The 26,778-nt window shown below is 41.9% G+C and overlaps 1 protein-coding gene across 1 annotated transcript in view; it reads right to left on the bottom strand.

Moving 5' to 3' along the window:
• tmtops3a (teleost multiple tissue opsin 3a) overlaps nucleotides 1-25,945 on the bottom strand; it is a 28,984-nt gene extending 3,039 nt beyond the window's left edge. The window contains exons 1-3 of the mRNA XM_021559637.3: nucleotides 25,492-25,945; nucleotides 23,254-23,582; nucleotides 6,372-6,605 (exon numbers count right to left, since the gene is read on the bottom strand). Coding sequence (XP_021415312.3) covers nucleotides 6,372-6,605; nucleotides 23,254-23,582; nucleotides 25,492-25,870 — 942 coding nt within the window. The 5' untranslated portion in view covers nucleotides 25,871-25,945. The remainder of the gene's footprint in view (nucleotides 1-6,371; nucleotides 6,606-23,253; nucleotides 23,583-25,491) is intronic.
• Nucleotides 25,946-26,778: the final 833 nt, after the last annotated feature.

Here is a 26,778-nt window from a genome sequence, read left to right as displayed (position 1 = left end):
TAAAAAATTAAAAACTCTCCCGGAAGAAGAAAGGCAGGGGTGTATGTTTCATGATTAACCCTCCCTTCTGCAAATCTGATCACGACTCCATTTTGCTCCTCCCTTCCAATAGGCAGAAACTCAAACTGGAAGTACCCATGCTAAGGTCTATTCAACGCTGGTTTGACCAATCGCAATCCATGCTTCAAGATTGTTTTGACCACGCAGACTGGGATATGTTCAAAACTGAAAGCGCAAACCACCACATTTAACCATGGCAAGGTGACTGGGAATTTGGCTGAATACAAACAGTGTAAGTATTCCCTCAGTAAGGCAATCAAATACAGTACAGAGACAGTGGAGTCGCAATTCAACAGCTCAGACACGAGACGTATGTGGCAGGGACTACAGACAATCACGGACTACAAAGGGTACACCTGCCACGTTGCTGACACCGACGTCTTGCTTCCGGACAAGCTAAACACCTTCGCCCGCTTTGAGGATAACACAGTGCCACTGACGTGGCCCTCTCCCAAGGACTGTGGGTTCTCCTTCTCCGTGGCTGAAGTGAGTAAGACATTTAAGCGTGTTAACCCTCGGAAGGCTGCCGGCCCATACGGCATCCTTAGCCGCGTCCTCAGAGCATGAGCAGACCAGCTGGCTGGAGTGTTTACGGACATATTCAATCTCTCCCTATCCCAGTCTGCTGTCCCCAATTGCTTCAAGATGTCCACCATTGTTCCTGTACCCAAGAAAGCAAAGGTAACTGAACTAAATGACTATCACCCTGAGGCACTCACTTCTGTCATCATGAAGTACTTTGAGAGGCTAGTTAAGGTTTATATCACCTCTACCTTACCTGACACCCTAGACCAACTTCAATTTGCTTATTGCCCCAATAGATCCACAGACGATGCAATCACCATTGCACTGCACACCGTCCTATCCCATCTGGACAAGAGGAATACCTATGTAAGAATGCTGTTCATTGACTACAGCTCAGCATTCAAAATCATAGAGCTCTCCCAGCTCATCATTAAGCTCGGGGCCCTGGGTCTGAACCCCGCCCTGTGCAACTGGGTCCTGGACCTCCAAATGGGCCGCCCCCCTGGGTGGTGAAGGTAGGAAACAACACCTCCGCTTTGCTGATCCTCGACACAGGGGCCCCATAAGGGTGCGTGTTCAGCCCCCTCCTATGCTCCCTGTTCTCCCATGACTGCGTGGCCAATCATCAAGTTTGCTGACGACAACAGTAGTAGGCCTGATTATTAACAATGACGAGACAGCCTACAGGGAGGAGGTGAGGGCCCTGGGAGAGTGGTGCCAGGAAAATAACCTCTCACTCAATGTCAACAAAACAAAGGAGCTGATCGTGGACTTCAGGGAAATAGCAGAGGGAGCACGCCCCTATCCACATCGAAAGAACCGCAGTGGAGAAGGTGGAAAGCTTCAAGTTCCTTGGCATACGCATCACTGACCATCTGAAATGGTCCACTCACACACCGTGTGGTGAAGAAGGCGCAACAGCTTGGCCCCCAAAAACCCTCAAACTTTTACAGATGTGCAATTGAGAGCATCCTGTCGGGCTGTATCACCCACCGCCTGTTAGGGCAACTGCACCGCTCGCAACTGCAGGGTGGTGCAATCTGCCAAACGCATCCCCGGGGGCAAACTACCTGTCCTCCAAGACACCTACAGTACCCAATGTCACAGGAAGGCCAAAAATATCATCAAGGACATCAACCACCCAAGCCATGGCCTGTTCACCCTGCTATCATCCAGAAGGTGAGGTCAGTACAGTTGCATCAAAGCTGGGACCGAGAGACTGAAAAACAGCTTCTATTTTAAGGTAATTAAATAGTTATCACTAGCCAGCTTCCACCCCGTTATGCAAGCCTGCACCTTAGAGGCTGCCCTATATACATAGACTTGGAATCACTGGCCACTTTAATAATGGAACACTAGTCACTAAATGTTTAAATAATATTTACATACTGATTTTACTCATCTCATATGTATATGTACTGTATTCTATTCTACTATAGTCAATGCCACTCCACCATTGCTCAATCTAGTATTTATACATTTTTAAATTCCATTCTTTTACTTTTAGATTTGTGTGTATTTTTGTGAATTATTTTTAGATACTACTGCACTGTTAGATACTACTGCGCTTTTGGAGATAGCGAAATGCTTGTGTTCCTGCACCCGCAATAACAACTGCTAAATAGGTGTATTTGGCCAATAAAATTTGATTTGATCAAACTCATCCAAAGAAAGCTACATGGTCTCAGAGCATTTCATATTATTCTGTATGTAAATCAGAGACACTCCATTTAGTATGATAGGTTTCATGTGTTCATTTGTAGATGTCCATCATCCATTTCGTAGTTTATGAATTACAATTTGTATTATATGTTAAGAATTTGGTAAATGTGCAATATGTTACGAATTTAAAAACATTATGAAATCCAATTTGTTGTGGCTAACGTTAGCTAGACTAGGGGTTTGGGTTAAGGTTAGAGTTAGCTAACATGCTAAGTACTTTCAAAGTAGCTAAAACATAGTAAGTAGTTAAAGTAGCTAATTAGCTAAAATGATCAAGTTTTCTATGATGAGTTTCAAGCAGTAACCTTCTGTCTTATGTCACCATACCAAACATAGCATCATACTAATTTGAGTGTTCCAGATTTACATGTTATGTCTAGTCTATGAGACCAGGCTGCATAAAGAGAGCATAGAGTGACCTAGTTTGCTAGTATGTGTTCTCTATTAAAATTTTCAAATTAAGTCTTTGTAATAGTGGTGGCTGCTGAGGGGAAAACGGCTCATAATAATGCAAATGGAATGGCATTAAACACGTTTGATGTATTTGATACCATTCCACTAACTCCGGTCCAAATACTAACACAAGTTCGTCCTCAATTAAGGTGCCACCAACCTCCTGTGGTGTGTTGATACTTGACACCTCTTCTTGGTTCAAGTGCCCTGAGAGAGGACAGATGGGATGTAAGGTAGCTGCCAAACTAAGTATGTCAGCCGGCCTGTTCTTACTGTAAGTGTCATAGGTAGTATCTATGAGGCAGAGGGCGATGAGAGGTGCAAAGTAATTACTGGGAGTCTGTGTCCTCACAATACTGTGTCCCCACAATGACAGGAGTTAGGGTGTCACTGTCAGTAGTCCTTGTGGGGATGTTAGCAGTGTCCCTTCACCCAGTCCCTCTCTGCTCCTCACTGACAGGTGGGCTGTCACAAGCACTTGAAGCCCCATTTATACATTTTATTAACTGAGCTCTCATAACAAAATACATGATTAGCCTGTCAAGCTAAAGTAATCATGTCCATGAACATGAAATAGAGTATTTAGCAAAAACATCATGTCAACATGTAAGGACATACCTCTAAAATGATACCTCAATGGTATCCTTAGTATGGACTCTGGGGGCTGTGTGTGATTGTCTTTCTGGCCTCACATGCCAGGCTTGAAAAATTAAAGGAGAGCTGCACACTCTAGGAGCTCAGATGCAATAATTGAATAACCTAATAACCAACGTTTCGACAGACAAGCTGTCTTCATCAGGGTATAACGACAAACACTGCGGGGTGATTAGTTTATATAGTGTCAAAGGACACACACAGGTGTCTGTAATCATGGCCGGGTGTGGCCTGATATCATTGGTTGATTGTCAGATATAACAAATAACATACCAAAAACATGAATGGATAGCATACGATCCTAGATACAATTTGGCTGCATAAGCCTAAAAACATTTACAACAGCAAAATCACAAGAATGGCTTCAGATCAAAATCTACGTTAAGACCGAGGGAGCAAGGGTCTTTAAATTAAAGATCCAGGCAGCCTCTCGTTTAACAATAAATTGTCAAGGTCACCCCCTCTCCTAGGGAGGGTGACATGTTCGATGCCGATATAACATCCATTTAAGGGAACACTTTTTCTCCCCTAATAGTGATATTTCTACTGAACATGTAGGTTTCTCACCTGCACATCCTCCGACTCCTTTTAGAAGAAGGTGTTATTTTGTACCTCCATCCAATCGCAATCACTCTATTGAGACGTATTGCAGACTCGTTGAATAATATGTTGTTCATCTCCTTAAGAACAAACAGGAGTACATATCTTTCCAGAATTTACCTCAGGAATGAAAAACAAGCTCTGCTTGATTTACAATCCGATACGTCCGTCCTTACCTGCCCTGCTGATAAGGGTGGGTTGGTTGTCCTCATGGAGAGGACAGTTTATGTAAATGAGTGTCATAGACAACTGCTTGACAACACCTTTTACAAGAACCTCAGAAGTGACCCCACTGCCCAATTTCAGAACACTATCTTTACTGTCCTAGATGGGTATTTAAGTTCTGGTCAGATAGCTAAAAAGTAATGTTCTTTTTTGGTTATTCAACACCCTAAAATTGCTACTTTTTATACTTTGCCGAAATTACACAAGAATGTTACAAAACCTCCTGGGCGCCCTATTGTAGCGGCCCTTGATGCAGTAACGGCACCTCTATCGACTTTTGTTGACTTTTTTACTAGACCACTCACAGAACAGCTCCCCTCCTTTGTAAAGGACACCAGCAGTGTGATCTCTATTACTGAATCTCTTGATCTCTCCCTGATAATACTTTGTTTAATGACGAATATTCCACACGAGGGCGGTATTGACGCTGTTACATTTTCTTCTGCAACGTGACCCTAATGAACTAACTTCCAGTGCAGGCATTATAACATTGGCTGAAATAGTACTCTCACACACAACTACTTCATGATTCTAAATTATTTCTTTATTCATATGAAGGGTACTGCTATGGGATCCCCCATGGCTCCTAACTATGCTAATTTGTATGTGGGTTACATGGAGAAACAGTCCATCAAAAATGTTTTCTTGCCTCACATCATTCATTGGAAACGGTACATTGATTATATTTTTGTTCTATGGAGGGGTGATGCAAAACAGCTCCAGGCATTTCCTGCTTTTCTTAACTCTTGTTCTGAGCATCTGAGATTTACTATGCAGTCTGACACGTCAAATCAGTTTCCTGATCTTGTGTGAGGGTAATGTTCTATACACTGATCTTTACAGGAAACCTACTGATCGTAACAGTTCGTAGAAGGCTGAAAGTTGTCACCCGCATCCCTTGAAAAACAGTTTGCCCTACAGCCAATTCTGTCGAATCAAAAGACTTTGCAAAAAAACTAAATCCGATTTAGACAGAAATATGGCTGAGAAGCAAAGAAAATGCAAGGTGAGGGGGTACAAAAATGGTCCGACTAATATTGCTATGGAGACAATTCAAAACAAAACAAACAAAACTCTGATTTACCACCCCAAGATATCCCTGCACAACGTCTATACACCCCAAGATATCCCTGCACAACGTCTATACACCCCAAGATATCCCTGCACAACGTCTATACACCCCAAGATATCCCTGCACAACGTCTATTTGCGCCCCTACTGGATGGAAACTACAAGTGTAATGGCTGTGCTACATGCAATGGCACTTATAAATGTAGTTCCTTCAAACACCCCCAAACAGGGAAACAGATCCCAATCAAAGGTGTTATTACGTGCTCCACTAAGGCCGTTATTTATCTTATAACTTGTCCTTGTGGTAAAAACGATGTGGGTAAAACAAAGAGAGAATTAAAAGGACAAATCTCAGAACATGACAGAACTCGATTTACCCAGTTGCGGCCCACTTCTTGGAAGCAAACCACTCGATTCCGTCCCTACTTTACATCGGCATTGAACATGTCACCCTCCCTAAGAGAGGGGGGTGACCTGGACAATTTATTGTTAAAACGAGAGGCTGCCTGGATCTTTAATTTAAAGACCCTTGCTCCCTCGGTCTTAACGTAGACGTTGATCTGAAGCCATTCTTGTGATTTTGCTGTTGTAAATGTTTGTAGGCTTATGTAGCCAAATTGTATCTATGATCGTATGCTATCCATTCATGTTTTTGGTATGTTATTTTTATATCTGACAATCAACCAATGATATCAGGCCATACCCGGCCATGATTACAGACACCTGTGTGTGTCCTTTGACACTACATAAACTAGTGACCTGCAGTGTTTGTCATTATACCCTGATGGAGACAGCTTGTCTGACGAAACGTTGGTTATTAGGTTATTAAATGATTGCATCTGAGTGTGCGGCTCTCCTTTAATTTGTCAAGTGTTCTACTCCGCTAGTCAGCACCTCGCCTAAATAGGTGTGCGTTTCTTTCACCTCTATATTACTCACATGCCAGGCTGTCATAAGTCTGTCTAAGCTGCATATACGTTTCTCCCCACCACTGTAAAGGCTACACGACAGGTGAACAACACCATTGTCCCTCTGGTCCGTCCTTTAGCGCCCCCTCTCACCTGGTTGTTGAACAGCACATAGATGACAGGATTGATTACGGTGCTGCTCTTGGCCAGGACGGCGGGCACCACGCTGGCCACAGGGGTGACCAGGCCTGACCGGCCGAAGGTGGCCGCCAGGGCCATGACGCCGTAGGGCATCCAGCACAGCAGGTAGCAGGACACCATGGACAGCACCATGAGCAGGATGTGCTGCTCTCGCCTCTGGGCCGACAGCAGGTTGATTTTAGCCACCTGGGAACAGGAGGGGAGAAGAAAATTGTCTGACAAAGCTTTGCATTGATTATACTGTTGTATTATCTTTGCTATTACCAATGTGTAGCACCCCACTTGTAATGCTGTAGTGCTGGTCATGTATGTTAAGGGTTCAAAAACAGTGGATTTTATGTAATGTATGACAGAGCCAAATGATCAGCTGTGTTGCAGTCCATTTTTTACTTATCTGAAAATACGTTTTTTCTGTGGCATGTCTTTGTGTCAAAATAGCTCGTTTCTGGCATGAGAACCAACAGTATCTTTGCGTAAGCACTGTGGTGTACTGTGGTGCTGCGTGTTTTCCACCTCCCCAGAGTTGATTTCATGCTCCCTCAAGTGCGTCGTTCTGTAATGTCCACTCTGACGCCTGTCGCAGCACCCCGACCAATGAGCATGGCCAACTGAGGATATCAGCCAATCTGAAGGAATTATCAGGATGTCAGCACCACAAACCTCTTACATGCTCAACAGCGGAGACTCCCCGGAGGAGGAAGGGGAGGACCATTTCCGTCAGTAAATTTCATGATTTTAAAAATGTAAATAGTGAAAAAAACTATACTAAATATATTCACGTCACCAAATCATTTATTAAAACACACTGTGTTGCAATGAAGGTCTACAGTAGGGTTGACTATTTTACCAGTATTCTACATGTGTTCCCTCCTAAGAATAAATAACCTTTCTCCCAGGTAACCCGGTATTTCCCACGAAAACCGGACTTGTCATTCAAAAGCATTATAAAGCATATAAATAGGCCTGTCTGGATTTGATTAGAGCTTTGACCGAAAATTGACACCTGATGCTACCTGAGCCTGATGAGTCATACATCAATGGAGCAGCAGGAAGCCTAGTGGTTAGAGGGTTGGGCCAGTATCCGAAAGGGGTAGGCTGTCATTGTAAACAAGAATTTGTTCTTAACTGACTTGCCTAGTTAAATAAAGGTTAAATAAATTAAATACCTTTTAATGAGCCCAAAAAATCCCAAATGACTGTGCTGTTATCCAATACATATACAGTACCAGTCAAACGTTTGGACACACCTACTCATTCAAGGGTTTTTCTTCATTTGACTATTTTCTATATCAAAACTATGAAATAATACATATTGAATCATGTAGTAACCAAACAAAGTGTTAAACAAATGAAAATATATTTTAGATTCTTCAAAGTAGCCACCCTTTGCCTTCATGACAGCTTTGCATGCCCTTGGCATTCTCTCAACCAGCTTCACCTGTAATGCTTTTCCAACAATCTTGAAGGTGTTCCCATATGATGATCACTTGTTGGCTGCTTTTCCTTCACTCTGAGGTCCAACTCATCCCAAACCATCTCATTTGGGTTGAGGTCGGGTGATAGTGGAAGCCAGGTCATCTGATGCAGCACTCCATCACTCTCCTTCTTGGTCAATTAGCCCTTACACAGCCTGGAGGTGTGTTTTGGGTCATTGTCCTGTTGAAAACAAGATGATAGTCCCACTAAGCGCAAACCAGATCGGATGGCGTATCACTGCAGAATGCTGTGGTAGCCATGCTGGTTTTAAGGTGTGCCTTGAATTCGAAATCATTGACAGTGTCACCAGGAAAGCACCCCCAAACCATCACACCTCCTCCTCCATGCATCACGGTGGGAACCACACATGCAGAGATCATTCGTTCACCTACTCTGCGTCTCACAAAGACACGGCAGTTGGAATTTAAAAAACTCTAATTTGAACTCATCAGACCAAAGGACAGGTTTCCACTGGTCTAGTGTCCGTTGCTCGTGTTTCTTGGCCCAAGCAAGTCTCCTCTTCTTATTGCTGTCTTTTAGTAGTTTTTTGTTGTTGCAGAAACTCGACTATGTATGCCTGATTCACTCATTCTCCTCTGAACAGTTGATGTTGAGATGTGTCTGTTACTTGAACTCTGAACCATTTATTTGGGCTGCAATTTCTGAGGTTGGTAACTCTGCAGCTGAGGTAACTCTGGGTCTTCCTTTCCTGTGGCGGTCCTCATGAGAGCCAGTTACATCATGGCGCTTAATGGTTTTTGTGACTGCACTTGAAGAAACATTCAAAGTTCTTGAAATTTTCCACATTGACTGACCGTCATGTCTTAAAGTAATGATGGACTGTCATATCTCTTAGCTTATTTGAGCTGTTCTTGCCATAATATGGACTTGGTCTTTTCCCAAATAGGGCTATCTTCTGTATAACCCCCCCCCCCCCCCCCCCCCCCCTCCCTCCCTCCCTCCCTCCCTACCTACCTCCCTACCTACCTACCTACCTTGTCACAACACAACTGATTGGCTCAAACGCATTAAGGAAAGAAATTCCACAAATTTACTTTTAACAAGGCACACCTGTTAATTGAAATGCATTCCAGGAGACAACCCCATGAAGCTGGTTGAGAGAATGCCAAGAGTGTGCAAAGCTGTCATCAAGGCGTGGCTACTTTGAAGAATCTCAAATATAAAATACATTTTGATTTGTTTAACACTTTTTGTTACTACATGATGCCATATGTGTTATTTCATAGTTGACATCTTCACTATTATTCTACAATGTAGAAAATAGTAAAAATAAAGAAAACCCTTGAATGAGTAGGTGTGTCCAAACTTTTGACTGTGTCGTAATGTGAATATCGTTAAATGTGAAGACTTATTTTATCAAATCAATTCTATTTGTAATTATTACGTAGTTATTGGTTACTAACACAATGCATTGATAAGTCCCTAGTGGACTAAACCGGTATGATGGCTTGGTAGACAATGGAAAGGGGTGGGGACCGATAAAAAGCGGGAAAGACCAAATGGATTCACTACAAACAGTTGATTATTATATTAATTGAAATGCTAATCCATTGCACATGAACAGCCGAAAAAAAAAAAAAATCATTCGAAAATAATTGCAATGTATATATTTACGCCCGTATGTCGTTGTTGTCTTCTCTTTTGGAATCGCCGGTCCGTCTGTCGGAGAGTCAGTTCATCAGAAAGTCTCTGGTTAACTTCCCCAGATGTTACAATGTCTTTCGTAGTGGTCGCTTTCTCAGCGGCTCTGGATAGTTTCTGTTGTATTGGATACGTCAGGTGTACAGATGGTCGTTGCATGGAATAGATGTTTCCGCAGTTGTCGGTATTCTCGTACTAGACTTACATAATTTCCAGCTGCAGACTAGTAATTCTAGGTCTTGGATTTGCTTTTATACTGTAGTGATCGATAGTCTCAGAGTTGAACCATTTCCATCCGTGCAGCCAACACTACACGCTGTCTGGTCTCCTTGGCCTATAGAGTTATAGTTCTTAACCATTTTAACATGTAGCGTTAGCTCCATATTTTCTGGTCTAATGTACATTTAGTCAGGAGTGGGTTTTATACACGTCTGAGAAAAGGGGGGGGGGGGGGGGGGGTCGCCAAATATGCTCACGTGGGAGTGGCCACTGATTTGGTTAACTTTATATGAAAACCCATATTTTCTCATTTAGGAGGTTAACATCACATTACATCTTTTCACAAATAGTTTAATCACATACGTTTCACAATATTTACATGTAAACCCCATAATTAAGAAGTGTACATAACCAAAGATACAGTAATGAGTGTTTCCTGTCCCTCATGAGATCACCAAATGAAACACACTCGACATGACTGTCCCTTAAGTGTCCACGGACCACTCCCACATTCACAAAAATATAAATATTGTTTTATTCTCCCATTTTAGGGCTTAGGAGTTTTGGCAAGAGAAGCTCTGTCTCCATAGACTCTCTCCCGCAACACTGCATGGCAGTTTCTTCCAAGTATTTATGACCGTTGTAAAACCTGATGTCGGAGAGAGAGAGAAAGAGAGAGGGGGGAGCCACGATATACACCCAAAAAGGGCCACGTCGTTGCAGTCCCCCTCTGGTGGTTGACCTTGGTAGGCTCTCTGAAAGCGGAGCAGTCCACCACAAGGATGGGCAGTGGATGTCCAGTTGGTGATTGCCGTTGTGGTCCATCTTTGGTGGTCGACCTGGGTAGGATTTTTGCAAATGGAACGGGCCACCACAAGGATGGGCAGCGGATGTCCGGATTGGGATCGCCATTCCGTACCCATCGTCTGGTCATCCAGACAGGAAGATCTGGGCAGTAACTTAGGCAGATGTTAACAACGCACACACACACTCAAAATATATAATTACATTTCTTCCCATTGAGCGGCATTGTGGCACTAACTGATGGTTGTATGGGGACTTTGTTTAAGGCTCTATCACTTCCTAAGTGTCAAAGGAATTTAAAGGAAAAGGAATGAAAGCATAAACAAATGATATACAAAATCTAATTATCAAACCATCTAATTGGACTGTATTCTACATACGTTCATGGTCGGCAAAATGAACCTATCATGGCATTGTCTAATGTCATATCTAGGGCGTTCCTAATTTGTGGTGTTGCTTAGGGCGCTATCCTAAGTTGATAACTACATGATAAGTCTACAGCTGCAAGGCACCAGGTTCGGGCAGTCTACAGGGATGACCTATGGACCTCTGGAGAAACGTGTGAGTACTGCAGCTGTAGAGTTAAAGGCTTCAAAGTAAATTTTCAACTTTACTAAGGCTGCTATTTTGCTCGGACGCTTAAGTGATCCAAGTATAAATCCTTATTACATGTGCCGTTGTACGTGTGTGTCTGTGCTTACACAAGCGCACATACCAAGTAACCAAGTATCCGGGTAGGCTGCAACCTGTTCAGAATTGTCACGGCCGTCGAAAGAAGTGGACCAAGGTGCAGCGTGGTGAGCGTACATATTTCTCTTTATTAGAATGTCGCCAACAAAAACAATACAAAACGACCGTGAAGCTTCAAAGTTAACTACCCACACTGAAAGGAGGGAAAGGGCTACCTTAGTATGATTCCCAATCAGAGACAACGATAGGCAGCTGTCCCTGATTGAGAACCATACCTGGCCAAAACATAGAAACATAGAAAACAAAACATAGAATGCCCACCCCACATCACACCCTGACCTAACCAAATAGATAAATAAAACATCTCTCTAAGGACAGGGCGTGACAAGAATGTGTCTGATGTCATCAGATAATTTCCAGGTTAATGCCTGGAGGTCAGTAAGAATTGATGTCGACAAAAAGACATGTTAAGGGGACCTGTAGTAGTTTTACGACACGTCAATGTGTCTTACACCATTGTAGTGGTGATAGGTATGAAGGAGTCTATTTCATAGATACAGTTGAAGTCGGAAGTTTACATACACCTTAGTCAAATACATTTAAACTCAGTTTATCATTCTCGACATTTAATCCTCGTAAAAATTCCCTGTCTTAGGTCAGTTAGGATCACCACTTTATTTTAAGAATGTGAAATGTAAGCATAATAGTAGAGAGAATGATTTATTCAGCTTTTATTTCTTTCATCACATTCCCAGTGGGTCAGAAGTTTACATACACTCAATTAGTATTTGGTAGCATTGCCTTTAAATTGTTTAACTTGGGTCAAATGTTCCGGGTAGCCTTCCACAAGCTTCCCACAATAAGTTGGGTGAATTTTGGCCCATTCCTCAAGACAGAGATGATGAGTCAGGTTTGTAGGCCTCCTTGCTCACACACGCCTTTTCAGTTCTGTCCAGAAATGTTCTATTAGGATGTGGTCAGGGTATTGTGATGGCTACTCCAATACCTTGACTTTGCTGTCCTTAAGCTTGGGGTCATTGTCAATTTGGAAGACCCATTTGCGACCAAGCTTTAACTTCCTGACTGATGTCTTGAGATGTTTCTACAATATAACCACATCAATTTCCTACCTCATGATGCCATCTATTTTGTGAAGTGCACCAGTCCCTCCTGCAGCAAAGCACCCCCAAAACATAATGCTGCCACCCCCGTGCTTCACAGTTGAGATGGTGTTCTTCGGCTTGCAGGCCTCCCCCTTTTTCCTCCAAACATAACGAGTCATTATGGCCAAACAGTTATATTTTTGTTTCATCAGACCAGAGCACATTTCTCCAAAAAGTACAATCTTTGTCCCCATGTGCAGTTGCAAACCATAGTCTGGCTTTTTTAATGGCGGTTTTGGAGCAGTTGCTTCTTCCTTGCCGAGTGGCCTTTCAGGTTATGTTGATATAGGACTCGTTTTACTGTGGATATAGATACTTTTGTACCTGTTTCCTCCAGCATCTTCACAAGGTCTTTGCTGTTGTTCTGGAATTGATTTGCACTTTTCGCACCATAGTACATTCATCTCTAGGAGACAGAACGCGTCTCCTTCCTGAACGGTATGACGAATGCATGGCCCCATTGTGTTTATACTTGCGTACTATTGTTTGTACAGATGAACGTGGTACCTTCAGGCATTTGGAAATTGCTCCCAAGGATGACCCAGACTTGTGGAGGTCTACAATTTCTTCTGAGGTCTTGGCTGATTTCTTTTGATTTTCCCACGATGTCAAGCAAAGAGGCACTGAGTTTGAAGGTAGGCCTTGAAATACATCCACAGGTACACCTCCAATTGACTCAAATTATGTCAATTAGCTTCTAAAGCCAAGACATAATATTCTGGAAATTCCCAAGCTGTTTACAGTCAATTTAGTGTACATGTATGTAAACTTCTGACCCAATGGAATTGTGATACAAGTGAAATAATCTGTCTGTATACAAAAACTATAGTTTGTTAACAAGAAATTTGAGGAGTGGTTGAAAAACGAGTTTGAGTGACTCATAAGTGTATGTAAACTTCCGACTTCAACTGTATGTCATCCACGGAGGAGTTACCCTCAAGACGGAAGTAAGCACTGAAACAGTCATACGCAGTGTGATTATGGTTCATGACTTCTAATAACTTTCCTCCTGAATGAAGGTTTCTATTTATTAGTGACGTGTGCTGAGCATCAGAAGAGTGTTCTGGAGATTCCCTTACGTGTTGCATTCTGAGTGAACGGAGTAGCGCACAGCGTTGTATGAGATCTTCAGTTTCTTGGCAATTTCTCGCATGGAATAGCTCTTCATTTCTCAGAGCAAGAATAGACTGACGAGTTTCAGAAGAAACTTTGTTTCTGGCCATTTTAACTCTGTAATCGTGCCCACAAATGCTGATGCTCCAGATTCTCAACTAGTCTAAAGAAGGCCAGTTTTAATGCTTCTTTAAATCAGGACAACAATTTTCAGCTCTGCTAACATAATTTCCAAAGTGTTTTCTAATGATCAATGAGCCTTTTAAAATTATAAACTTGGATTAGCTAACACAACGTGCCATTGGAACACAGGAGTGATGGTTTCTGATAATGGGCCTCTGGACGCCTATTTAGATATTCTATAAAACATCTGCCGTTTCCAGCTACAATAGTCATTTACAAAATTAATCATGTCTATGTATTTCTGATTCATTTGATGTTATTTTAAATGTGATTTTCTTTTAAAAACAAAGACATTTCTAAGTGACCCCAAACTTTTGAACGATAGTGTATGTTCGACAATTTAACTTATTAAATTGAATGAGACGATTATATCCAATCAATTAAGATTGTCTGGATTATCATAACATTTAAACTGCTGGTTACAGTTAAGGTACATTCACCACTAGGGTCACTTATCCCTAAGGCCGAAGCCACATGGGATTCCCGCAAAGGCGGGACTTCCTTCAGTACTAGCAAATTTGACTGATTAATCAATGTTAATGATAAATCAAACCTGTATAGGCTATTTGGGAATTCAACTTTAATTAACCTGAGAGCGTTGCTGTATCAAGGTTAATGTGGAAAATTGTCTCATTTGCAGAAACCAATCAATTTGGAAATTATTTAAAATGTCAATTTGAAAAAGGTAAGTCTGGCAATTTTACTTATTAGTTCAATTGAAAGAGACAACTATACCCCATCTGTTGAGATTGACTGGATAACATTAGTAACCACTTGATATAAACATGATACACACTGGGTGTCACAAATGATGATTTAAAAAAAAAAAAATCCTGCCGATTCTTCACCCCCAAGGGTCACTGAACGCAGAAAGCTGAAATCAAATGGAAGTACAAAGGGCGGGACTTAAGTCGCTTAAGACGGAGGAATTTCAACGTGACACAGGAAAAACGAAATGGTTACTTTGCCTTTGTTAGCTGTAGTATCTTGTGCAAGCTAATCCTACTTTGTACACTTTCAAGCATAACATAGAATCCCTTTAAAGATGGGAATGGTTTAACTGGAAGGCGTGGTAAACAAAGAAATACACGGAGTCTACTCACGCTACTGAGACCGCGAGGGACAGAGAATTATCGCTTTGTCAAGCTAATACCTCCTCCTCGGCTGCCTCTGTGTCCTCGCTCGAGAAATTAATAATGACCGAGTCTACCCGGTTCTGAAACTCGGGAGACAGAAATAGCACATTTGACCCAACGCGTCAATTTCTATAATTTCTATAATTAGCTGGATTGTTATCCAAGTACTAGAAATTTTATCACTAACTTTACCAACTCATAAGACACCCTGACGTCATCAGATACGCGACACCAGGACAACTTATATGGGTAAACACACACAACCAATAATTCCTGTCTACAACTCCCCTGCTGTATAGCATAATCTGGGTGTATAATGCAATCTGCTTTTCAAGTTTATACAGGCTGAATCAAAATAAATGCCTCATTCTACCTTAGATTCCTCACACGGCGCACTATATGTCGTAACGTGACTATCATTAAATGTGAAGACTTATTTTAATTACACAGAATTGATTTGATAAACTAATCATCTAAACTTTAATCAACTAGGAAGTCGGGGCACCACAGGAAAATATTTACTGTCATTAGTTATTTAGTTATTTCCTGAATCGACTCTTCAGATATTTTCATATCTTATCAAAACAGTCACTTATTAATAAATTGTACCCCATCAGTTCTCATTACTAAACGTCGCAAACCCTTGGGTATCTGCACAAAACCTAGCCTCCATAATGAATCAGCGATATACACATTCGCTTAATTATTTGTCCCCACCTCTTTCCATTGTCTACCAAGCCGTCATACTGGTTTAGCCCACTAGGGACTATTCAATGCATTGTGTTAGTAACCAATAACTATATTGTTTGTTTATGTATTTCTGTGATTTGATTAGTTAGTTAGTAAATAATGAATTAAGCCAATTTGTATATCGCTGATTCATTATGGAGGCTAGGGTTTGTGCAGATAGCCAAGGGTTTGCGATATTCAGTAATGAGAACTGATGAGGTACAATTCATTAATAAGGGTCTGTTTTGATAAGATTTTAAAATATCTGAAGAGTCGGTTTGGGAAATAGCGACTCTATAAACAAAATTTTTCCATGGTGCCCCGACTTCCTAGTTAAAGTTACATGATTAGTTTAATCGCGTAATTAAATTACACAGAGAATTGATTTGATAATATACACTCTTCACATTTAATGATAGTCACAGACACGACAACGGGTACTGTATGATAGCGGCTAATGCACATTTAAGCATGACAGAAAAACATAAAAGCCCATAGATGTAGCTAGCTATATGCTCACTTGGGTAAATAAATTAAATTAGCTCCAGTAGGTTAATCATTTTGAGTGAACTGTATTGTCTTATTCTGTATTCAATGGACTGGAATTACCTTCAAACCACAATAAAGCAGGGAGAAAACCTACAATTCTGGTTCAGCACATGTGGCTAGCGAATTTGATTCTAATTTTGTTTATATATTATAGGCTTATTTGTATAATTAGTAGTCTGACGCATACATAGGCCTACCTTTCATAATATTTCCCCTAATGTTATTAGCCTACTGTACCTCCTCTCTCTCTCTCTCTCTATTGTTGCTTCATTCCTTCCTCGCTTCCAACAGTTAAATGAAACAAGTTGCATTGTCCTTATCTTCATCATTCTAATGACATCCTTGATTAATATAGAACAAATTCTCTCCTTTCAAAACTACCAGTAAGTTCTATTGGCTGATGTATTTAACATTCAGCAAATAAGAGCTTGTGTCCCTCCTCGAATAGTCTATTGGTATGAGAAATGCTAAAAAAAAAATGTACAATGTCCAGCAAGCTATACTAGTCTAGCTTTTCCAAGAGCTAAGGATAGAGGCCAGCAAAGCACAGCTTATTGTGCAAGAGAGGCTATAAGTTAGAAGCTTATTATGCATAACCCATCATTAATTAGCTAAATATAAGGCTAAAACTGCATGGAATGTATTACCTGAAAGAGGTAGGCTAGGACAGCTACAGTATATATATAGGACTATTTATCCATCTAGAAGATTATCTATTTTGGGTGCAATTTGAATGGAGTTGATGGGGAGAGAGAAAGACTGCGAGAGAGTACTCGCGCGTGCACTGATTTAAAGCAATGATATTCGAGTGATAAGCTGTTTTAGAACTCTGCAGCTGCAATAAAAAAAAACAAGTTGATCCCAAAAGCCAGATGGAGATGGGTTAATTAGAGGTGCATTCGGTCTTTATATTACTGTAGCATAAACTATGCTGCAGCAAATGCAGGAGATCAATGAGATGATTGGTCTACATGCATTGTGAACTGCGCTACATACTGAGATGTGCGGCCTGTCCCCACCGTGAGCATTGATGATTCATCATGCAGAAGCCATAGAGTAGCCAGATTTAGATTTGCATATAGTTTAACAGTTCCATTTCACACCATGCTGTTCATGTAAATACTTTATTATAATGTACTGGTTTCTTGCAGTTATTTATCCTGGGAAAGGGGAATGGTTTTGGTCGGTAAATCCCGGTACATATCGGTAACCGGGTTCCCGCCATTTAACCCTAGTCTACAGTAGCCTCAGCATCATTCTGCAGGGTAGCCCCATGGTGTAGCCAGAGGACAGCTAGCTTCTGTCCTCCTCTGGGTACATTGACTTCAATACAAAACCTAGGAGGCTCACGGTTCTCACCCCCTTCCAGAGACTAACACTGTAATTATGACTTCTGGAAGATGTCCTCCAACCTATCAGAGCTCTTGCAGCATGAACTGACATGTTGTCCACCCAATCAAAGGATCAGATAATGAATCTAGGACTGGAGGCATAAGGTACAGCTAGCTATCACTGCAGTGCATAAAATGTGTTGAGTAGTTTACTCAAAGAGAGAAAGACAATAGTTAAACAGTTTTGAACAAATTAATTTCTTCAAAAATGAAAGTGAAGCGAGAGAGCAATATTTCATTGTATATTTTCTTTCACTTTCAATTAGCTAGTGTCAAATGCAGTTTAGCCTACTCAAACAGACAGGGATGCTATGTTAGCTAGCTGGCTGGCTAACACTGGAACTCTAAGTCAAGGTAAGCTTTTGGTTTTATTAATTTATTGCCACCGAGGCCCTCCGGTGTAACTGCTAAACTGATTGCTGCTGACTACACTGTACTGCGTGATTGTAGCGGGTTTACTAACGTGTTAGTTCTAGTAGCTATGTTGACTATGACATGACAACAATGTAGGCTGTGTGTAGCGGTCATGATATGAAGGTTTAGCTTGGAAAGGTTTTTTCTCCTAGTCACAGACACAGCTGATGTGTTGTGAACTGAAGTCCACAAGCGAAGAAAAAACGTGAGAGGAGGAGAGCGCATAGATAGAGGCGAGAAGGAATTATATGTACAATGAGCTGTTTGAATGGGGCTGCTATGAAAGTGAACTGTTTGCGTGTGATCATTGGGATATTCATTGCACAGATTCTGTTGAAAACCTTTTCTTAAACGGAAGCAAATGGAATGAAACGGGGATACCTGAATTTGTCCAATAGAAACTCGTTTGCAACTGTTGGACTAATGATTACACCATAAATCAGCTAGATGCAGGCAAGAGTGTGCAAGGTGGTATTGAAGGTGTCACTGTCTGTTACCTTGATTACTGAAAAATCTCTCAACCTGTGCACCTACCTTGTAAACCTTCGTTCATAGGCTAGGTTGTAGCAACCTCATGATGGGCACAGGGAAAATGTGAGTATCATGTAGTAGCCTAAACCTATCAATATTACATTGATCCAATATGTTGTAATAGAAATAAGGCCATGTTCATAAAAAAAAGTAATCCTCCTCCCTCATCTTAAACGGCAACGACCACCACTGATGCTCAATTAGACACAGCCTTGTTGCCGGCCGAGTAGGCCATAACCTCTGTTACATACGCAATCTTCTTAAACATGTAATAGGAATTCTACTGCTGCCAAGCCATCACAGAGGGTATTTCTGGTGTATTGCCTGGATTTCTCTATTCCAGACCCACAAAGGAAGCAGACACTTCTATTTTGGAGGCTCAGACTGTTCTTTTCAGGAAATTGATAAAAAGGTACATTTGTGACACCTGGAGATTTGGCCATGCATTGGAGTAACACATTAGGATGCTGTCGTATTGACATTTATTCTGAGGCACAGTTATGGCATGATAAATCTCAGTGATGTGAGACCATGGGAGAGGCTTTTATGACCAACAGTGTGCCTGGAATTAAGATGTGCAGTGATGCCCAACCATAAAATACCACCCTTGATCCATACTGATTATCTTCATATGAATGTCATTTCTCTGTGTGATGTGTCACTGCATGGTGAATTGTAATTCACCTCTCAGATGACGGTACTACTCCACAAGCTGGCGCTTGGTTTCTAAGAAAAGCCTGGGGGGGCGCTTCAGAAGGAAGGTGACTGGTGGATCAGCGAAGCAGAAATTCAAAAGTAATCAGGTCTGCAGCCCTCAGCTGAACAGGCTTCAACAAACACAGGGAAAATGAGACACTTACATAACTGGATTGTCACCAATAGTAACGGGCCTATTCCACAGCCCAAAAATGGCTCCTAGATGATTCATTCATGGAGTAGCACTGGCGGGTAGCATAAGGCGAGGGCATTCTGAGCAGGGCAGGCAGCCACCAATTGGAACCCATTAATTACAAATTGGTTGTGTGAGCCAGATGCCCAGGGTTTATAAAAGCCTCTCAAATGCAAGGATAATTCACAAAAACCTAAGGAGGGTTGAACACAACCAGGTCCAGACTCCCCAGAGAGCCTGCCTCCAAGACTCCCCAGAGAGCCTGCCTCCATGACTCCCCAGAGAGCCTGCCTCCAAGACTCCCCAGAGAGCCTGCCTCCAAGACTCCCCAGAGAGCCTGCCTCCAAGACTCCCCAGAGAGCCTGCCTCCAAGACTCCCCAGAGAGCCTGCCTCCATGACTCCCCAGAGAGTCTGCCTCCAAGACTCCCCAGAGAGCCTGCCTCCAAGACTCCCCAGAGAGCCTGCCTCCAAGACTCCCCAGAGAGCCTGCCTCCATAACTCCCCAGAGAGCCTGCCTCCATGACTCCCCAGAGAGCCTGCCTCCTTGACTCCCCAGAGTCACACAGATTGTGTCTCCGTATGTGTTTTTGAAACATCTTGTTTGTACTGTATAGTGCTATCTGGTTTTGGCCTCCAGTCATTAAATGAAGGAAATACTTCCGTATAAATGTAATAATATCTCCCAATCATCCAGCCAGACAGATATATCCAGACAGCCTTTCTATTCCAATTACACTGTTTGTCAAAGGGATAATGGGTACAGAAGCACAAAGGCTGAGTCGGGTCCATAACTGTGTATAATGGTGAATCATGGTCTGGCTTGAACCATTATGCGGGCAGCCACAGTACGGTCTGTCAACATCAAAAACAAAGCTATTTTGGCATGCATTCTACAATTACCCGTATGAACTACCAATATCATTGGTATAAAATGTTTTTAATTTACCCAACAGTAGCTTGATTTTGACCAGGATACACTACATGATCTGCTTGTCGAACATCTCATTCCAAAATCATGGCCATTAATATGGAGTTGGTCCACCCTTTGCTACTACAACAGCCTCCACTCTTCTGGGAAGGCTTTCCAATAGATGTTGGAACATTGCTGTGAGGACTTGCTTCTATTCAGCCACAAGATCAATAGTAAGGTTGGGCACTGATGTTGAGCGATTAGGCCTGGCTCGCAGTCAGCGTTCCAATTCATCCCAAGGATTATCATTGGGATTGAGGTCAGGGCTCTGTGCAGGCCAGTCAAGTTCTTCCACACAGATCTCGACAAACCATCAGTATGGACCTATGCTGTAGCGTTAAGATTTCCCTTCATTGGCGCTAAGGGGCCTAGTCCGATCCATGAAAAATAGTCCAATGGCGGCGAGCTTTAAACCACTCCAGCCAACGCTTGGCATTGAGCATGGTGATCTTAGGCTTGTGTGCGGCTGCTCGGCCATGGAAACCCATGATGTTGCTTCCAGAGGACGTTTGGAACTCGGTAGTGAGTGTTGCAACCGAGGATTTCCGCACCGCACGCTTCAGCACCCGGCGGCCCCTTTTTGTGAGCTTGTGTGGCCTACCACTTCGCGGCTGAGTCGTTTTTGCTCCTAGACGTTTCCACTTCACTATAGCATCACTTACAGTTGACCAGGATAGCTCTAGCAGAACAGAAATTTGACGAACTGACTTGTTGGAAAGGTAGCATCCTATGACGGTGCCGCGTTGAAGGTCATTGAGCACTTCAGTATGGCCATTCTATCGCCAATGTTTGTCTATAGAAATTGCATGGCTCTCTGCTCAATTTTATACATCCGTCAGCAACCGATGTGGTTGAAATCGCCAAATCCACTCATTTGAAGCGGTGTCCGCATACTTTTGTATATAGAGTGTATATTTCAATGCAGACTGTCTCGGCATGTCAACATCTTTCATGTAATGTAAAGCACAGACCTGACAGGTAGAGTTACTATGTAACCAGCTGCAGAGTGCACACTTCATTAGCACCAGAGTGCACACTTCATTAGCACCAGAGTGCACACTTCATTAGCACCAGAGTGCACACTTCATTAGCACCAGAGTGCACACTTCATCATAATCTCATGATCTTCATCATGAGTCTCAATAAGGCACCAGACACCATGTAGCCAACCACCAATGAGTGACAGCACCACTCTAGGGTTGGAGTCCATTTAGGAAGAAGAACATGAGAATTTGAAATTCAGTTCAGTTCATGAATGGAAACATTTTCAATTCATACACTTCAATTCACTTCCGGTATTGACTGCTTTCAAAATAGACCTTCCCCCACCTGAGTCCCACTCACTAGAGGTCGACCGATTATGATATTTCAACGCCGATTATTGGAGGACCAGGTAATGAGTGGAGAACAGGAGGCCTTCTTAAAGAAAAACTTACAGGTCTGTGAGAGCCGGAAGTCTTACTGGTTGGTAGGTGATCAAATACTTATGTCATGCAATAAAATGCAAATTAATTACTTAAAAATGTGATTTTCTGGATTTTATTTTAGATTCCGTCTCTCACAGTTGAAATGTACCTATGATAAAAAATTACAGACCTTTACATGCTTTGTAAGTAGGAAAACCTGCAAAATCGGCAGTGTATCAAATACTTGTTCTCCCCACTGTATATATAAAAATTGGCCGATTACAGCAGTACTGAATAAACACTTTTATTTTACTTAATATAATACATAAATAAAATAAATTTAGTCCTTTTAACATGAGTCTTCAATATTCCCAGGTAATAAGTTTTAGGTTGTAGTTATTATAGGACTATTTCTCTCTATACCATTTGTATTTAATTTACCTTTGACTATTGGATGTTCTTATAGGCACTATAGTATTGCCAGCCTAATCTCGGGAGCTGAGATTCATAAAGTCATAAACAGCGCTGTTCTTCAAGCATTGCAAAGAGCTGCTGGCAAACGCAGGAAAGTGTTGTTTGAATGAATGCTTACGAGCATGCAGCTGTCTACCACCGCTCAGTCAGACTGCTCTATCAAATTATAGACTTAATTATAATATAATAAACACACAGAAATATGAGCCTTAGGTCATTAATATGGTAAAATCTGGAAACTATAATTCCGAAAACAAAACGTTTATTCTTTCAGTGAAATACGGAACCGTTCCGTATTTTATTGAACGGGTGGCAACCCTAAGTCTAAATATTGCTGTTACATTGCGCAACCTTCAATGTTATGTCATAATTATGTAAACATCTGGCAAATTAATTATGATCGTTGTTAGGAAAAATGGTCTTCACACAGTTCGCAACGAGCCAAACTGCTGCGTATACCCTGACTCTGCTTGCACTGAACGCAAGAGAAGTGACAATTTCCCTAATTAATATTGCCTGCTAACATGAATTTCTTTTAACTAAATATGCAGGTTTAAAAATATATATACTTGTGTATTGATTTTAAGAAAGGGATTGATGTTTATGGTTAGGTACATTGGTGCAACGATTGTCCTTTTTTCACGAATGCGCTTTTGTTAAATCATCACCCGTTTGGCGAAGTTGAAGTAGCCTGTGATTCGGTGATAAATGAACAGGTACTGCATCGATTATATGCAACGCAGGACAAGCTAGTTTAACTACACATGGTTGATGATATTACTAGTTTGCTAGTGATTATGTTAAGATTATTTTTTTTATAAGATAAGTTTAATGCTAGCTAGTAATTTACCTTGGCTCCTTGCTGCACTCGCATAACAGGTGGTCAGCCTGCCACGCAGTCTCCTCGTGGATTGCAATGTAATCGGCCATAATCGGCGTCCAAAAATGCCTATTACCGATTGTTATGAAAACTTGAAGTCGGCCCTAATTCAAATCGGCCATGCCGATTAAAACGGTCGACCTCTACCACTCACCCCCCTGATGGAAACCAGTATCCCGCCGTAGGAGTAGACCATGATCATGAGGGGCAACAGCAGGCAGAAGATGAACAGGCAGACCACATAGGAGACACTGGCCGGAGAGCGCTGGGTCCACTGGACAGAGCAGGAGGTCCCGGCCCCCTCCGGGCCATAGCTGCTCCAGCCCATGAAGGGGGGCAGGGTCCATAGCAGGGAATAGAGCCAGGAGCCCCACACACACAGCCAGGCCTTTCTGAAGTCAGACACGTCAGCCTGGATGGAGCGCTGCACCGTGGCGTAGCGCTCATAGGACAGAATGGACAGAGACACCAGGGACACGATCCCTAGGAGAGACAGAGAGAGAGGAAAAGAGCGAGAGAAAGAGAGAGAGAGAGAGAGAGAGAAATGAGGGGGAGGTTATCAGGGTGTCATGGGGTGCCTGGTGTTGTTATAACAGATGCCAGTTATCACCGTTTTTTTTTCTCACCAGTTTGAGAATTCAGATGCTAAGGAGAATGGGAGGTTACATAACAATCATTAGCTCTGTTTTGCCCAATTTTGGTAACATTTAGCTAAATGGTAAAAGTAATATTTTGTAAACCCAAGAGAGAGCTGGCATGCCATGCCACACAAGACAGTAAGAAAATGTATGGTGCAGTATTATATTCCTACATGAAGTCAGACCACACTGCAAGTTGGCTTTTAGTGCTGACGTGTGCTATACATCTCTATACTGTGTGTGTGTGTGTGTGTGTGTGCACGCGCATGTCTGCCTGTCTTTCTGCCTGTCTGTAAGTGTGTGATTGGGACCTGTGTGCATTTGACTAAAGCTGAGGGAAAAATAGGTTTATGTCTTTATCATGCTAGTCTGTCTCAGAGTACTAGCCTGACATTCTAGGAAGTGTAACTTGTTATTGAATTGACAGTGTGTCCTCTCAGGAGGTGAGAACTTGCTAAAGGTTTTCCTCCTGTGCAACAACTGAAAGGCAACGAAAGAAAAAGTTTGCCCAACTTAATTTAGTCTTCCTAAGTGCTCAGAGTACTTTGAGACTTTGTTAGTTGTGAATGGATGCCATCCTTGATTAGTAGTTGCTGGCTGTTATGAAGAATGACAGCATAAAGAGCCTTCAGGAAGCAGACAGAGTAAAATTGTTCAGGGCCGGCGTGATGTGCCCACTCCTCCCCTCCAGGAGTGTTTACAGGTTTGGTTGAGCTTTCTGTGGAGCCGGGGTTTGCATGTGTGTGTGCTTGTGTCGTTGTGAGTCATGCATGCGTGTGTGTCACTGCCCTCCTGTGTGGTTTCAAAGGGAGGGGAACAGGGGAGCCGTATCGCTCCCATCGGGATAATCACTGAGCTTTAAAGATATCCAACAGTCAAATGTCACAGCATTGGACCAATAAACTGCTTTGACAATTTATGTACAGTATTTGCCAAGCTCATTAAAAATTATAGCCATTTTTTGTACACTTTAAATCAGAAACATGAATGACACCAACATGTTTTTATTTAACCTTTATTTAACATAATGAACTGCATTTGTCAAACACCCACAGATTATAATTCAATCAATTTTGGTTATCTAATTTTGGATCCAGAGACATGCAAGGAGAGATGACAGGTGAGAAGTGTACATGTATAAGATCAGCTACAATTTGTATGAGTGGCTGATCTAAAAGGGGTAGGCTGTTGTACTCTGTGTTGAATGGGCGGTCTCATTTTGGGGTTATACATTAGAATAGTCTACATGCTTTACATTTAAGGTCCTATGCAAAGTCACTACATTTACTATGTCAAGCTTCCCAGTCAAGTGCAAATTGAAACTTATTCACACACAGAAACGAATAAATTTTGGTATAAAGGTTGAATGCAAATGTCTCTTGCTCTTGCTAAAGCTTTATGCAACCGTTTTTCATTCATGTTCGACTGTTTTCATATTCAAATGTAGGTTAATGAACATTTTACAAGCACAGGGAGGAATAAAATACCATTCATTTATTAATTTGATTGGATATACAGTCATAAATTGATGATGAATTGTGCTCTGAGACGTTTCATAATGAGCCTGGAGGACTTATTTAAGAATTGAACGAGCAGTAATGATCTGATGGATTTGCATGCCCTTTTGCCAGTAAAGTTGCTCAGGCTAAGAAACTACTATATGCAAAATATTTTTTATTTTTGTCACATGGAGGTTAGCCTAAAGTGTAGGCTACATGGCTTTCGCTGCCTGTTGAAATATTTGAAAAACTCACCGAAAAGCGAATTGGCGAAGCCGTACCACTTGCAACCATGGTGTCCAATGAGCCATCTCCCCTGTAGACTTGCCGCAAAACTGAATGGAGTTCCACAAATACACACGAGGATGTCGCTCACGCTGATGTTCAGAAGGACGAGGTTTATGGGCGTCCAAAGCGACCGAAACTTTGCGAAGATAAGCAGGACAAGAAGGTTGTTGAAGAATCCCAGGACCAAAATGAGCCCAAGGCATACTGCCACCACCGTGTGGCCTTGCCTGCTCAGGTCGAGGGTGTCCTGGGGAACCAAGGTGTCCCGAACACTGACATTGGTGCTGAGGTTGGAAGCAGAGCTTTCGGTGCTGCTGAAATTCAGAGCTCTTAAGTGGACAACCATCAGCACCCTCAGCGCACGCGGGGGTGACTTACAACAAGAGGAGTGAACGCTCTCTCACTCATTCAAACTCGTTCACAGTGCAGAACACATGCTCACAACAGTCTAGGTGACACACAGAACCCCCATTTATTCTATCACTTACAACCCAGCTAGCACATAACGTTCTGACAACCATATTGGTATGAAACAAGCAGGGAGCTAGCCCGAAGTCCAGCGCGCTATCGACTACGCCCCAAAAGCATGCTCGAGCGGTATTCGATATCTGCGCTTATAAACCCAGGGCCGTTACAATATGTTTCTTAGAGTTTGGTGAGTGCGTGGTTGTCCTAAGGTTAATTTGCATACAACTTTCCAACAACTTCCTGGGAATGGTGCAGGATCGTTACTTGGCTTTGGAACATTCTCAGCACATTTAAGAATCTTAACAAAAAAACGATATTTCTTGACATTTCATTACTTTAACAGAACATTTCCTACAAGTTAAAACATGGTTACATTTCATTTATATTTTGGTAATGTTCTAGGAACGTTCTCCAATTGGTTTGACATTGGGAATGTCCTCAAATGGTTCAGAGAACGTTAAGAAACAATGTTATTTTGTGGGAATTTCAGTACTTCAGCATGGTTCTATTAAAATTAATATTCTCAAATTGTTCTGAGAATGTTAAGAAGACTTTCCATAAAAAACACATGAAAAGTTTAGTAACATTTAGAATATATTCTAAAATGTTTATTTAAAAACACATTCCTTTCTCAGAATTTTAATGTATTTTTAAATTAACTTTCTAAGAATGTTATTTAAAAGGCCCGTGGTTGTAAATACAGAGATTTTGTCCCTGCCCCGCCCTGCCCCCCCACCCTAGAAACCTATTTCTCAAAGCTAAGGATATGGATCATGTTCTGCCATC

This window comes from Oncorhynchus mykiss, chromosome 14 (assembly GCF_057628025.1).
Source record: "Oncorhynchus mykiss isolate SJ-2025 chromosome 14, ASM5762802v1, whole genome shotgun sequence".
Taxonomy (NCBI): Eukaryota; Metazoa; Chordata; class Actinopteri; order Salmoniformes; family Salmonidae; genus Oncorhynchus; species Oncorhynchus mykiss.
The sequence above is the reverse complement of the archived record's forward strand: the minus strand, read 5'-3'. Positions and strand labels throughout refer to the sequence as shown.